The 14,777-nt window shown below is 55.4% G+C and overlaps 1 protein-coding gene across 3 annotated transcripts in view; it reads left to right on the forward strand.

The window, feature by feature from the left end:
* Positions 1–5,026, forward strand: part of SPPL2B (signal peptide peptidase like 2B) — a 13,458-nt gene extending 8,432 nt beyond the window's left edge. For 2 of the 3 annotated variants that reach the window (XM_008580812.1, XM_008580813.1), the window contains exons 13-14: positions 1,688–1,848; positions 3,256–5,026. In XM_008580812.1, the coding sequence (XP_008579034.1) occupies positions 1,688–1,848; positions 3,256–3,486 (392 nt within the window). In that variant the 3' untranslated portion in view covers positions 3,487–5,026. The remainder of the gene's footprint in view (positions 1–1,687; positions 1,849–3,255) is intronic. The other variant, XM_008580814.1, reaches the window with a different exon arrangement.
* Positions 5,027–14,777: the final 9,751 nt, after the last annotated feature.

Genomic DNA, 14,777 nt, shown 5'->3' on the forward strand with positions numbered 1-14,777 from the left:
GCTGGGGCGGGGCTCGGGCTGGGCCGCCGCTGTGCGTTCAGCTGCAGAGTCTGCCTTGGACTTTGCCTCGCCCCACCTTACAAACCTCGGTCTTTCCTCCTGGTCTTACGTCTTCATAATTATCTTCATAAAAACTACAGCCACAGACGTTTTTCTCCACGCTGACCGTAATTGGTCAGATTGTTCCTATAGTTCCCGTCCTCGAAACTGTTTGGAGCTTTCCTAGGTGACACGCCCCTTCATTCTTGTGTGTTTGCTCCTGTTGGCCCCTCCCTTGTGCGCGCATGGGTGGTGTAGACTGGCGAGTAGGAGCGCTCCCGAGGTGAGCTCGGCCGTGCTAATGGGAAGGACGGAGGTGAGTGTCAGAAAAGCGCCGGGGTCGCGCCGCTGTTGGACACCGAGGCTTCTTTCTTCCGGAGGAAGCATTCTAGTAAAAAGTGTATTTTCTTGTAACATTGTATTTTGAAGTAATTTTAAACTTACAATTGCAGATGAGTACGGAGAACTCCCACGCGTCCTGCTCTCGGCTTGACCGGCCGCCCACATCGCATCACATTTACTTTGTTTCTCATCCTGTCGCTCTCTGTGTATAATTATACACACGCGTAAATGTGTAGACACACATGCACACGTGCCCATACATACATGAGCGTGTGGAGACATGCATGTAAGCATGTAAACACACACACACGTGCGTAAACACCTGCATGTAAGCATGTAGGTACACGTGCAAACACGTATGCATGTAACTGTATCTTTGCAGATCTGTAAATGTGTACACACATATGTAGATGCGTAGGCATATACATGTAAATATGTGGACATCTGAATGTGTAGATAAGTGTAAATGCACACAAATGTGTAGGCACATATGTAAATGAACAGGCACATATATGTAAATTTGCAGACATGTAATTTTGTGGGCAGTGTAAATGCATGCAGACATGTAAATGTGTAGGCACACATAAATGTGTAGACATGTAAACAAACACATGTAAATGAGTAGACATGAAAATACATGCACATATATGTGGGTGTGCAGACATGTAAATGTGCAGGTGTGTACATGTAAATGCGTAAACACAAGTGTAGGCATGTGTGTAAATGCGTAGACATGTACATAGAACATGTAGACACCTGTAAATGTGGAGACACGTGTAAATGCACAGACACGTGTGTGAATGCACAGGCACCTATGCAAATGCGTGCGCACCCGTATGGAAGTGCGTAGTGTTGTCTGGGCTGTGAGTCGCAGACACCCTCCTTTACCCCTAAATGCTTCACAGGCAATTTCCTAAGAACAAAAACACCTTTTTATATGACCACAGTTAAGTTATCAAAGATTAGATGAGATTTCCTAATTATGTACATATATTACTTTAATTTAAAATTATATTTCTAATTAAAAGTCTGTAAGAAGCCAGACATTTGAACATATTTTGTAGCCCCTTCTAGATGCTTCTATGACTCCAGACTGTTGTCCAGCACTGGCTGCTGCCCGGCAAGGCCACAGACGAGCTCACGGGGGTGTGGTGGGGGTGTGCCCCGGGGGGTGCTGGAAGGGACTGCGCCCCGTCACCTCCCCACAATTGCTGTGTCTGTCGCGTTTTGCCTCTACCGTCCATGTGCCCCCTATCACCCCCCATTCTGCTCTGGCGGAGGTGACGCTCTCCGTCTGTCTCTGCAGCCTATGGCATCGGCCTCCTGGTGACATTCTTGGCCCTGGCGCTCATGCAGCACGGCCAGCCCGCCCTCCTCTACCTGGTGCCCTGCACGCTGGTGACAAGCGGCGCCGTAGCACTGTGGCGCCGGGAGCTTGCCATGTTCTGGACCGGCAGCGGCTTTGCGGTGAATATGTTTGCTATGACTGTCAGGAGCAGTAATAACCTAATGCCCCTAACTAGAGTCAGTGTAACACTGAGCCCCGCGGCTGGCAGGTTCCCTGCTTGGTGTCTCCTTGTTTCTGGAAGGTTTTGCTTTGAGTGTCATGTCCGTGGGGTCCCGGTGGGGTTGGCATGCTGGTGTCCCAGTTTCTGAAGCTGCCCCTCCTGAGATACAGTAACACCCCATCTGAGTGGACGTCAGGCTTCCAGCTGCTTCCACCATTGAGAAGGCAGAGCCGGACTTGGGAGGGGCCATCAGCGCCCCTGTACCAGGGACATGGCTGTCGCCACAGCTGTTGCCAGGCTGTCAGGTGGGGGTGCGGGCGCCCCCCGGAGCAAGAGTGCAGGCCCCACCTGGGACAGCAGGTTCCCTCACCTGTGGGACAGAGTCCCCTCAAGGGAGGGCCGAGAGTTAAAAGCACCAATGCAAGGAGGTGCTTACACCTGTGTCAGTTTTTATTTTTATTTTTTAAACAGAAGAGGAAAGGGGCGGGGTCAGTGAGGCAAGCATTTCAGGTAGGCGGGAACCTCTGCACAGGTTTCCAGAACTCTCATCCTGTGCAGCCACCCACGTGCTCTGGATAGTTCATGCTGGAGGCAGATAACACCGGGAACAGTCCTGTCGGTAACAGGAACTTTCTTTTTGTTTTTGGTGGCTGGTCGGTACAGGGATCCAAACCCTTGACCTTGGTGTTATAACACTGCGCTCTAATCAACTGAGCCAACCGGCCAGCCCCGTCACAGGTAAATTTTAAGACCATTTGGGTCTGTAAATTGACAAGTGAAGCCTCCCTCCATGGGAAACGCCTCATTCTCGGCAGTGCCAGTCACATGTGGTGTTACTGTGTTGGGTTGCTGTGGAAGTCAAAAGCCAGTCCCGTCGGGGCCGCTTTGTGACGTACTAAGTGGGGGCTCACGAATCCCATGGGGAGACCGGATGTTCTCCCAGACCTGAGGGAAAGGCCTCCAAGGGCCAGTGTGTGTGGCCCCAGAGTTTCTCATCGGAGGTGGACTTTGCCACTTCTAGAAAGGTTCAGGAGAAGCCGGGGTCGTGGGGGCGGTGGCCCAAGTCAGGCCCCTTAGGGGCTGAGAGGTGTGGCAGGGTCTGGAGTTTTCTATTTGCTCCTGGCCTCGGGAGGCCTCAGTTTCCCTGCTGTAATCCCATATCCTGTGGGTGGTCCTGGGTGCTGTGGACACTGGCCCTCTTTCCTTGGGACTGCTCCTTCTCGTCCTCAGCTGAAGCAGACCCTTGGGATGGCCCCTCATTCTGCCCCCTTGGTGGCCTGTGGGTGTCAGGTGTTGTGCTGCCCTGGACAGGGGTCTCCTCCGGGTCCTTGTCCCCATCTCACCAGTGGCCTCTCTCCTCTTGCAGAAAGACCTACCTCAGCCTCCGTGGGCTCCAGCTCCAGCCAGTGGCCCGCAGCCTCCGAAAGACTCAGATTCCACCCTCTCCCCACAGCCAAGTGAAGAACTGGTCCAGCCGCCCTCGCCCAAGGAGCTGTCACCAGCGCCGTCCACGTCCGAGCAGACACGGGGGAGCCCAGATGGCAGCCCCCCGGAACCCACAGGCCAGGCCCAGGCCCCACCCAGCGCCTCGGCGTAGCGCGGGGAGAGGCGCAGGTCCTGGGCCCCTCACACCTGTTGACACCACGCGGAGATGCGGGACTAGAGGCGCAGATGCCACGTCGCCCACCGGCCGCCTCCCCCAACATGGTGCTCGCCCCTCCCGCCGCCCTCCTTGGCCCCGCTGCACTGCGGCCCCTCCAGCCCCGGCCCGGCCCCGGCCGCGGCCTCCCTCGCCCCACGCTCTGCCTGCGGCCTTGAGGGCCCGCTCGGCGCCATCCACCCGGGAGAGGCCCGACAGCCACGGGCGTGTCCGCGTTTGGTGCTTCCGGCTGCTTCCTTCCTTCACGTTTTTCCTTCTTCCCTACGAGACGTCCTGCTCCTGGGGCAGGAAAGGGGAAGGCTCTGCCTCCCTGGAGGCCGCCTTTGCCGTGCGAAGTCCAGCTGCTCCACATCTGGGAAGCTGCGCCCGGCCTGCATCCTTCTCCGTGCTTTAATAAATGGTCACGGCTTTTAGGAGTTCTGTAGTGTCACCTTGCGGGCTGTGAGTCGCACACTGCTCTTCTGATGGGTGGGTGCCAGGCAGGCAGTGGACAGCCCATGGGCGTCCCTGGAGCCCAGGGAGGAAGGGGCCAGCCGTGGCCAACACACGACGCCCCGTTGCCTGTTTCTTCCGTTGGCTCCATCCTGCTTCTCAGCGGAGAGGCTCAGGCCAGGGCTGTCCCTGCGTCTCGGGCCATCACGTGTCCTTAATCACTTCACGTTCCAGTGCACGCAGCTCGTCTCGTCCAGCTGCTGCAGGCGGCCCGCTTTTCACCTAAACCACCAAGGAGCTTCTGGAACATGCGAGGAGGATCTGGAATTGGTGTCTTGACTTCTACCTCACCGACGGGGTTCTCTGGACCCCTTGACAGAGATGCCCGTGGTGGAGCCGCCTGACATCCCCTGGCACGCCGCGTATCACCACTTTCTGAAGCAGCATTCCCGCAGCCGATGGCGGGGCTGTCTGTGGCCCGGGACCCTGCACCTGTCCGCCCCATCCACGCAGCCTCCAGACTCGAGTCCAGAAAGGTGTTTCTGTTTACGTAAAAGGAAGGCAGAAGCCCTCCAGCCGCACAGTGACAGCCCCGCTCGCTCCCACCCCGTGGCTGTCGAGGTCCTTTCTAGACAGGGGGGACCATGATCCGTTCTGAAAAATACCAGCACCAGAGACCCGCAGCCTCTGACAGCCTCGCTCCTCCAGGGAAAAGTGTTTTTCCTCAAAAAAAAAAAAAAGTGTCTCCCTCCACTGTTTCTGGGTGTTTCTCTGAAAGGACTGGGTGCGCTGGAACAGGAGCGACTGAATGTCCTCCCCTGGACGCTGCGAGGCCCGGGGCCACCCTGCTTCTGCCGGTCGGACTGCGCCTTAATTGAAGCCATTTTCTACGTTGGTGTAAGAGCGGCCGTTTCTCTTTTGTGTGTGTTGGAAACTTGACCAGTGTCAAGGAACTGAAAGGCAAATGTCACTTCCCAAAGTCTCCGTTTGTATGTCTGGCCTTGCGTCTGTTTGAATCTGATAATTAAACAGCTTTTGATACTTACGTCTCGCCTCCTCCGTGGCCAGCAAGTGTGTGGATGCCAACAGCCTGTCCCTGTCCTTGTCCCTGTCCTTGTCCCGTCTCGGCTGAGGGTGTCGCAGCAGATCTGCAGCAGAGGGGCAGGCCGCCGGTGCGGTGGGGTTGTCCGCGTGCTGCAGCGCAGCTCCTCACCGCACCATGCGGATCCTGGTTAGTAGGATTTAGGATGGGAAGGAATCTCAGCAGCAGCTTAGTCTGTTCTGAGTGTCTGCGGGGGAGGGAAGGGCGTCTCCGGCAGTGTTTCTGCAAGGTGCCTGGGGTCGATAGCCTGCGCTCCGTCGCCTGTGTCGATGCTGTGTGCATCAGTGCTCGGGGTGGTGGCCAGTGACTTTATTAGCAGACCCTGAAATGGGAATCTCATAGCATTTTCACATGTCATGAAATACTCTTCTTTTGGTTTTTTCCAACTCTTTGAAACATTAAGACCTTTCTTAGCCGGCGCTGCACAAAAACACAGCGACAAGGTTTGGTCGAGGGCCGTCACTCCGAGCCTGGCCTCTAGGCATGTAGACAACAAAGACGCTGGCTTGTGTGCGGCTGAGGGGCCCATGTGTCCTGAGTGCTGTGTGTCCACGCTGTGACCCCGAGTGGTCTTGGGCAAGTCACTCCAGCTCTGTCCCCGTGTCCTCTGCAAAGTGGGGATGATAATAGTGCGCAGTATGTCTACCGCAGGGCACCGTGGCCCAGATGCCACGAGGTCAGGCGCCTGATGCAGCGTTAAGAAATGGTTGTTACTATCCTATTAATGACACACTTGGTTCACGAAGACGGAGGGTCTCCAGGCAGGCGCAGCAGGGGCATGTCCTGGCCTGCATGTGTCACACAAGGCCCAGCAAGAAAGAGGGGCCGCAAGTTGGCATCAGGAGAACGTTGTTTCTATTTCATCGGGGAGTACAGCTCTGTGTCTTGTAGTTTGTTACAAAGTGGAACAATATGGTAACATTAGTGATTTTCTTTCACTAAGCCCACCAGAGCTTATATATATTACACCCACCCACCCAACGCCCATCTCTCCATCCATCCACCCACCCATCCGTCCACCCACCCATCCGTCCACCTATTCATCCATCCATCATCCATCTGTCCACTCGTCCACCCACCCATCTACTCACCCACCCACCCATCCTTCTATCCATCCTTCTGTCCATCCATCCACCCGTCTACCTACCTACCTGTCCACCCATTCACTCTTCTACCCACCCATCCATCCACTGATCTCCACTGAGCACCTGCTGTGTGCCAGCCACTCCACTAGGGACTGGGGATGCATCACATGTGAGTCCCATACCCAACTCTATGCCCAGGCAGCTCAGCCTGGTGAGGAAGGATAGGACAGGATCAGCTCAGGGGACTTTGGATCCACACAGGAATAGTCCTCAGCTCATCTTAGGGGGGCAGGTGTCAGGGAAGGCTGCCCGGAGGAGGTGACTGTCAGCTGAGCCTGAGGGCTGCAGGAGGAATTGTTCTGGGCCCCTGGCGCAGAGGTGAGCGGGGCCGGTGCCCAGTGTTCAAAGACGGAGAGGGGTGGGGTCAGTGTTTTGGGGTCTGGTGAGAAGGCTCTGGTCATCAGAGGGTGAGGGGGTGGAGTTGTGGAAGAAGCCCACCAGCAGCCCTGAGGGGCGAGGAAGGTGACCTCGGCAGGTCACAAGCTCCTCCCCACAGGGCCATCCCTGGGAACCAACCGCAGCTGGACAGAAGCGGGGCAGGAGGCAGCAGTGGAGATAGCCTGGGTTTGGAGCCCCCGCTTGCATCCCTGGGGCTCTGCGACCTCAGGTCTTGGGGCTGCAGCACCTCTTTTGCCAAAAGGAGGTGACAGCTGTGTTTGCAGAGTCATCGTGGGCACCTGGTGGAGTCCCCAGCACTGAGCACACGGCACATCCTTGGTAAGTTGGATCACTCTGCGGCAGCCAGGGAAAGTCGGACCCAGGAGCAGGACCCCATGGCTTTGCTCCTCTCCAGCACCACGCTTGGCTCCCCGTGGCTTGCAGCAATTCCCAAAAAATAAATCTCTATTTAAATCACAAAGATGCTGCAGCTGATGGTGGTAGAACGGGCTGGTCCAAAGTATTTTGAGATCAAATAGTGTTTCCAAGGAGGTTCTCCGTCTCCTGTGACAACCCAGAGGGAGAGAAGCAACCCCGGGCCAAAGCAGCGGGGCAGGCTGGGGGCAGGCCAAGGGGCATCCTGCAGAACTCCTGCCCGGTCCTCCAACTGTGCAGGGCATCAGGCGCTGGGAGAACATCGGAGAAACTGTCTCAGCCCAGAGGCGCTGAGGAGGTGGGTCGACCAGGTGTCCTGTGGGATCGTGACGGGTCCCAGGGGCAGAAAGAGGACGCTGGAGGAAACTGAGGACATCTAAGTAAACGGTGGATGTCAGTTAGTAACAATGTATCGATATCTGTTCATGAACGGTGACAACGCACCCATCGCTGTAAGATGTGAACAGGGAGACTGGGTGTGGGATACGGGGGGATTCTGTGCCAACTTCCAACTTTTGTGCAAACCTAAAACTTCTCAAATAAAAGGCTTATTTACAAAAATGTTGAGATATTCACCCACATCTCCCCTCCCTTGCTCAGCTCTCTCCCTGCCCTGAGCACCTGCTCCAATGCCCTCTGTCTCAGGTCACCTGTCCAGGTGAGCCACCTGCCCAGGTGCGCGCACCAGGTGACCGACCCCTGGGGCTCGCCTCGCAGGGGACGGGGCTTGGCCGGAGGGTGGGGCAGGTGACGCCGGGTAGAGAGGAGGGGTGGAGCCCCCACCCTGGGCACGCCCCTCTCCCGCCCCACCCCTCCCCAGTCCGCGGCTCCAGCTCTGGTCGGTCGGGGCGGGCGGGATCCCGGCGGCCGCGGTGCAGCCTCGTCGCCTGGAACACAGTGAGTCGGGGTCACCCCCGTGGGATTTGGCCGTGCAGCCCCCACGACCGGAGCCTCGGCTCACCAAGATCCAGGCTGGTGGACGGGGCTGGGGCACTCGGCGGGGGCCCGGGACCCCCGAAGGCCTCCCCACCTCATCTGCCTCTTCCTGGTCTTTTCTATCCACGAATTTGGCAAAAAACTAAGAAGGGCGCTGAGCCCGGAGCCTTCCTGGGGGATGGGCACGGGGGTTTCTCCCCCAGTTGCTCGTGAGTAAAGACTCGTTCATGACAAGGATTTGGGGGTAACAATTTGAGAAGGGTGGTCAGGGGGCCTGACATGGGGGTGGGGGTCACGTCCGCCTGGGGCTAGGAGCTCCCCAGGTTCAAAGTGGCAGGAAAGCCTGACCCTGCACCAGGACATCCTCCAGTTATCACTGGTGTGACTGGGAACCAGACCTGGGCAGGGGTCAGTGCTGCCAGGTCCTCGGTGGTCCGGGACGCTTGCCCTCCTTCCCGCATTTCCCAGGGGGTCCAAGCGAGGCCTTTGGGACCCCACAGAGGAAGGCGTGGGCTCGGGGGGCTGCCACAGGCTGCAGGGACTGTTATAATCTTAACCAGCTTCGTGTCCCAGCACCTGCTGTGACCTGCCTGCGGGACACCAAGGGCATGAGGCCTGTGTACAACAGATTCACGGCGTGTGCATTGCAGCGTGGGGACAGCATGGGGACCCATAATGGTGGCCGCCCATGTAGGGCCTGATGCCGCAGACCTGGCTCCAATTCCGCCCACTGGCTGGGTGTGGTTGTATGAGACTGTGGGTGTGATTGTGTGTGGTGTGTAATTGTGTCTGTCTCTGTATGGTTATGGGTGGTTGTACATGAGATTGTGTGCTTGAATTACGTGTGTGATCACAGGTGTGAGGTTGCGTGGTACTGTGTGTGAGCTCAGCTGCGTGACTGTGTATGGTTATGTAATTGTGCAGTTGTGGTTCTGCGTGGTCATGTGTGATTGCATATGACTGTGCTATTGTGTATGGCAATGTGTGTAATTGTGTCTGTGGCTGTGTGTGATTGTGTGTGGCTGTGTGTGAGATTTGTGTGGTTGTGTGTGGCTCTGTGTGATTGTGTGTGGCTGTGTGTGGTTGTGTGTGGCTGTGTGTGAGATTTGTGTGGCTGTGTGTGATTGTGTGTGGCTGTGTGTGGTTTTGTGTGGCTGTGTGTGAGATTTGTGTGGCTGTGTGTGATTGTGTGTGGCTGTGTGTGGTTGTGTGTGGTTGTGTGTGGCTGTGTGTGGTTATGTGTGAGATTTGTGTGGCTGAGTGTGGTTGTGTGTGGCTGTGCGTGGTTGTGTGTGGCTGTGTGTGAGATTTGGCTGTGTGTGGTTGTGTGTGGCTGTGTGTGATTGTGTGGCTGTGTGTGGTTGTGTGTGGCTGTGTGTGGTTGTGTGTGGCTGTGTGTGGCTGTGTGTGGCTGTGTGTGGTTTTGTGTGGCTATGTGTGATTGTGTGTGGCTGTGTGTGGTTGTGTGTGGCTGTGTGTGGCTGTGTGTGATTGTGTGTGGCTGTGTGTGGTTGTGTGTGGTTCTGTGTGGCTGTGTGTGATTGCACTATAAGTTGAGTGTGATGTTGTGGGTGGTTGTGTGAGGTTGTGTGTACCTTGTGTGTGTGTGAACACCACTCTTCCTAGTCTCCCCATCTGGAAAATAGGCTGACCTGACCATTAGACAATGTGATCCCAGCAAGGTTGGCGCGGCATGGAGCCCCCCGTCCCTGCAGACTCCCCCGACTGTGGCGTGTGAATTCAGGCCAGTGAACCGTGCAGCCTACCCTGGCTTCGAGCCCTGTCCTTCACGGGCATCCATGTATCGTCCAAAGTTCACTTTGCAGAATTCTGACTGTTTAAGGTGTGAAATCTGGAGCTTGGAGAGTCTTTGGTCACAAGGTGTTGGTGTGGGCTTCTGTCAAGGCTGGGGACTCCGGCCGCCAGGTGCGCATGTGATCGGGGAAGCCCCGAATGGTCAGAATCCTCATCCTGTCGCCGCGCCGCTGGTTGAGGGTCTGGGCACTGAGTGTGGAGCGGGATCCCAGGTGAGCCACTGTGCGTTGGCAAAGGCGGGCATTTCTCTGATCGTCGCTGCACGTGTCCTACCGGTTCCGGGGAAGGCGAATTGGAGCAGGAGCAGAGGAATTCCCGGGTCCGGGTTTCTGTTCTTATCCGTGAAGGCAGAGGAAGGGGACGCGTGGCCGGGGAGAAGGGCACGTGCTGGGGCAGGTGTTGTGGTGCTCGGCGAGGTTGGACCTGAGCCCGGGTGGCATTTACAGCTCGGGGTCTCCCTGCTTCCCTGGCAGCTCACCTGCCCTACCTGGGAGCTTGGGCCTGGGAAGCAGTGACCCCTGTCCTAATAGAGAAGCCACCCAGCAAGCGGGGGAGTAACTGGAATTCTAAGAAATCTGTGTGTGTGTGTGTGTGTGTGTGAGAGAGAGAGAGAGAGAGAGAGAGAGGCGAGAGCGTCTTTGTGCCTCAGTTTCCCCATCTGTAAAACGGGGATAATCACGTTGGACCCTCCATCCCGTGGGATTATTGGGAGGGCTAAATTAACCGGCTTAAGTCCTGAGCCCCACGCGAATACGAGGTGCTGACTTTTGCTTCTCTGCAGGGATGAGCCTGGCTCACCCCTGCCCACTGCGCTGAGGCTGCTCTGAGCCATTTATTTTCATGTGTGTGGCTCACAAATGGCCGCAGAGGGTGACATGTTCTGGACGATCAGCTGATACCTGCATAAGGCTCCCTCGGTTGTTTCTTCCACATTACCTTCATCACTTTAGCTGCAAGGCCAGTACAGAGGGTCCCACCGACCCTCCACCGAGCGCCCTTTAACGTTAACATCTTACGTACCCACAGGACAAAGATCAAAACTAAGGGATTAACAAAGGCACCGTAGTCTTAGCGGGCTTGACTCGGATTCCTGTTTTCCCACGAATGTCTTTTTTCTGTCCTGTGTTCCAGTTCAGGATCCCACATCGCATTTAGGAGCGGCATTACTTTAGTAATTTTTATTCTTGACAGCTGGCCAGCTCAGGGATGAACCCTGGACCGTGGTGTTAGCAGCACCGCGCTCTAACCACTGAGCATCCGGCCAGCCCCGGCATTCATTTTAAATTATATGAGTAGTGAGCGATGGGAGGTCTGTTTGCTTAATCCGTGTGTTTCCCTTGGTATCAGCCCTGTTTGTCACCGTTTTCTCTCCTCTGTGATCGCTGACCCCTTTTCCCCCGTGCACGTCACAAAGCTGAAAGAACATGAGATGTCACTGCTGCAAATAGTTTTTCCACAAACAGCTCTTCCCATGAAAACCTAACAAAAAGTCCATAGTCAGAAAAAAAAAAAAAAAGAGCAAGCTTATTGAATTTCCTTCAGGCTTGCTGAGTGATTTATTCGTGAACTTGGGGCAATGGGGGAGGGCAGGTTTTCCCGGCTAGGTTTGGGCCCCAAGCGAGGGCACCGGGAGAAATAAAAGAGGTCGTGGCACAGACGAGAGGCGCCCTCTCCACGGACGAGCTGCCGTGAGAGCAAAGACGGAAGGACAAACTGGGTGAGGGTCACGATCACCTTGGGTCTGGCAATAGAAAAACAAACAAACGAGCCACACAGAGAGGTGGGCAGGACGGTTCAAGCACTGAGAGCCAGAGGGGGAGAGACGCGGAAGCCCAGGAGCCCAGCGAGGGGAGCCTCCGGGGCTTGCTGAGGTGGGTGGTTGACCCCTGTGAGGGTTAGTTCTGGGTGTCAACTCGGTTAGAGGAAGGAATGCTGGGAAACCTGGTAAAGCCATCTTTTCAGGTGTGTCCATGAGGGTGTTTCCAGCAGGGATTAGCATGAGAGTCCGGGTGGCCTGGGTGGGAAAGACCCACCCTCAGTGTGGGTGGGAACCGTCCAATCCACTGGGGGTCCGGAGAGGACAAAACACAGAGGAAAGAGGTGACGCTCTCTCTCTCCATCTGCTGGAGCTGGGACACACTCTTCTCTCCTGTCTGTGGACATTAGAGCTCAAGACTTGTCAGCTTTTGGGTTCCAGGACTTACACCAAGGACACCATCAGCTTCCCTGGCTCTGAGGCCTTTGGACTTGGACTGAGCCACGCTACCGGCATCCGGTTTATAGACGGCCTCTAGTGGGACTTTTCTTCACAGCCACGTGAGCTAATCTCCCTAATAAATCCCTCTCATGTAATTATAACGTGTCCTATTGACTCTGTCTCTCTGGGGAACCCTGACTAGTACAACCCAGGTTGGAAAAAAGCAAACCCAAGGGCGCAGTTCCCCCTTTGAGAGGTTGAACTGTGGACTTAACCGACTAGATCACATCAGCCATTGAAAGCAGGGATGAGATTCATCGAGGACACTTGGCTGAAGAGAAGAAAATGGGCCACCAAGAAGACAGAGTGTGGGAGGGAAACAGAAAGCCAGACAGCAAGAGCATGGGGTCTGGAGGCCTGTGGGTTAGCTATTGTTGCTGCATAATAAATCACCCCGAGTTTAGCAGATTAAAACAACAAACATTTATCATCTCACAGTTTCTGTGGGTCAAGGATTCGGGTCCTGCTGGCTCGAGGTCTCTCACGAGGTTGCAGTCAGACACTGGCTGGGGCTGCCTTATCCGAAGGTTTGACTGGAGCTGGAGGAGCCGCTTCCGAGATGGCTGCCTTGTGTGGCTGTCGGTGGGAGGCCTCAGTTCCTTGCCACGCAGGTGTCTCCACAGCATGGCTTGAACTTCCTCACAACATGGCGGCTGACTTCCCCCAGAGAGAGAGAGACAAAAGCCACGGTGCTTGTGTGACCTGACCTCAGAAGTCTCACTCTGTGCTTCTGCTACATTCTGTTTATTAAAAGCAAGTCATTAAGGCTGGCCAGTGAGCTCGGTTGGAGCATCATGCTGATAACACCAAGGTCCAGAGCACGATACCTGCACCTGCCAGCCACCAAAAAAATAAGTAAAGTCAAACAGAAGAAGATCATCGAAAAGTGTGTCTTTATGCCCAGCCTATACCCAACGGGAGGCAAATTAGGCTCCACCAACGGAGAAGCGTGAAGAGTTCGTGGACATATTTTAAACCAGCCCATCCTGTGACTTTGGGCAAGTTTCCTAACTCTCTGTGCCCCTGTTTTTTCTTTCATCAGAACACAGCTGGTCTCATAGGAGAGTTGTGATAATAAATGATATGATGCATGTGAATATTGTTTAGTGCAATGCTTGTCATGTAGAAAATGCTGTTTCCTTATTTTTATGAGTGGCATTTTTGCAGTGTCGTGGCTCTTGAGGAAAGGTGTGCCGGCTGTGGTTGTCAAATCATAACTCCCTGGAATCGCAGGGCCAGAGGTGCAGAGGGGAATCACTCACTGTCCTAGTACATGCCGGGCTGAAGAACAGAGACAAGCACGTGTGGCTGTTTTTCCCTGGCTCCCTTTTCTAGTGGTCGGCCCCTTCTCCCAAGGGAAGGGGAACGGCAATCAAAGTGACGCCAGGCTTTGCACCTTGGCAGAAACCATCACTCACATCTATTCCCATGGGGACAGCTTGCAAAATTGAAGAGAAAAAAAATACAGTAGGAGATGTGTAGGAGAGAGCGGTGGTGACAGCCGTGAGGACGCAGGTGGGCAGGTCAGGCAGAAGGCACGGCACATACAAAGGCCCTGAGGCAGGACTGAGCCTGGTGTGTTTGAGAAGCAGCAGGAGGCCCGTGGGGCTGGAACCGAGGGAGGAAGGGAAGCAAGGAGAAATAGGAGCTGAGGACAGACAGCAAAGAGTGGGGTGGGACCGGGTCGCTGTGGGCAGCTTTGAGCAGAGGTGGGACGTGGTCTGACAGATTTTAGCTGCCTCCCTCAGGCTGCCGTGTTAGGAAGAAGCCAGGCAGGTGGGGATAGAAGTGTCGGGTGTGCGTTGAGGCTGGGGCAATACACATGACGGAGGTGGCCCAGTTCTAGCTACAGCTTGAAGGTGGGGACTGAGGCTTCTCAGATGGACGGATGGGGGTGTGAGGGGCGTCAGGGATGACTCCAGGGGTGTTCAGCCTGAGTGATCATAAAATTGGAGCTGCCATCAGAGACGGGGAAGACTGTGGGAGGGACAGGTATTTTTTAGGGGGATGAGGGCAGATGTCAGGAGCTCGGTTTAGTGTGTGTCAAGTTTGAGAAACCTGTCATTGTATTAATTTTCTACAAATTATCACAAATGTGGTGACATGAAGCAGGTCCTGTTTTTATCTCACAGTTTCTGTGGGTTGGGGGTGTGGGCACGGCTTGGCTGGCTTCATCGCTCAGAGTCTGACAAGGCTGCGTGCATGGTGTTGGCCGGGCTGTGTTCTCCTCCGAAGGCTCGGCTGGGGAAGGATCCATGTTCAAGCTCAGTCAGGGTGTGGGCGGATGTCTGAGGGCCCAGCATCTGGATGGCTGTCAGTTGGTGGCCAAAGGCTCCCAAGGGCTGCCCACAGTTCCTCTGCACGGCGGGCTTCTCCACCACAGCCGCCTGCTTCATCAAGCCAGCAAGGAGGGTGTTCAGCTCCTGTCGGCTGCGGTAGAGTCTTATATAATGTAAAGGAATCTGACACTTCTTCCATCTCCTCGGCCATATTCTGTTGGCTTTAGAAGAAAGCCACAGGTCCTGCCCCCACTCACAGGGAGGAGATTCCACGGGGATGTGAACATCAGGGAAGAGGAGTCATTGGGGTTCACCTTACGTCTGTCCACCACAGTCACCCTGAAGGAGGTTCCAGAAGCCAGCTGGACCTGAGTGGGGAATCCAGAAAATGAGTCTGGGTTGCAGCTCGCGGACATCAGAGATGTCATGAAAGCCGTGGGGCTGGGTGG

The sequence above is a fragment of the Galeopterus variegatus genome, unplaced genomic scaffold (assembly GCF_000696425.1).
Source record: "Galeopterus variegatus unplaced genomic scaffold, G_variegatus-3.0.2 Scaffold2165, whole genome shotgun sequence".
In the NCBI taxonomy this organism is placed as follows: domain Eukaryota; kingdom Metazoa; phylum Chordata; class Mammalia; order Dermoptera; family Cynocephalidae; genus Galeopterus; species Galeopterus variegatus.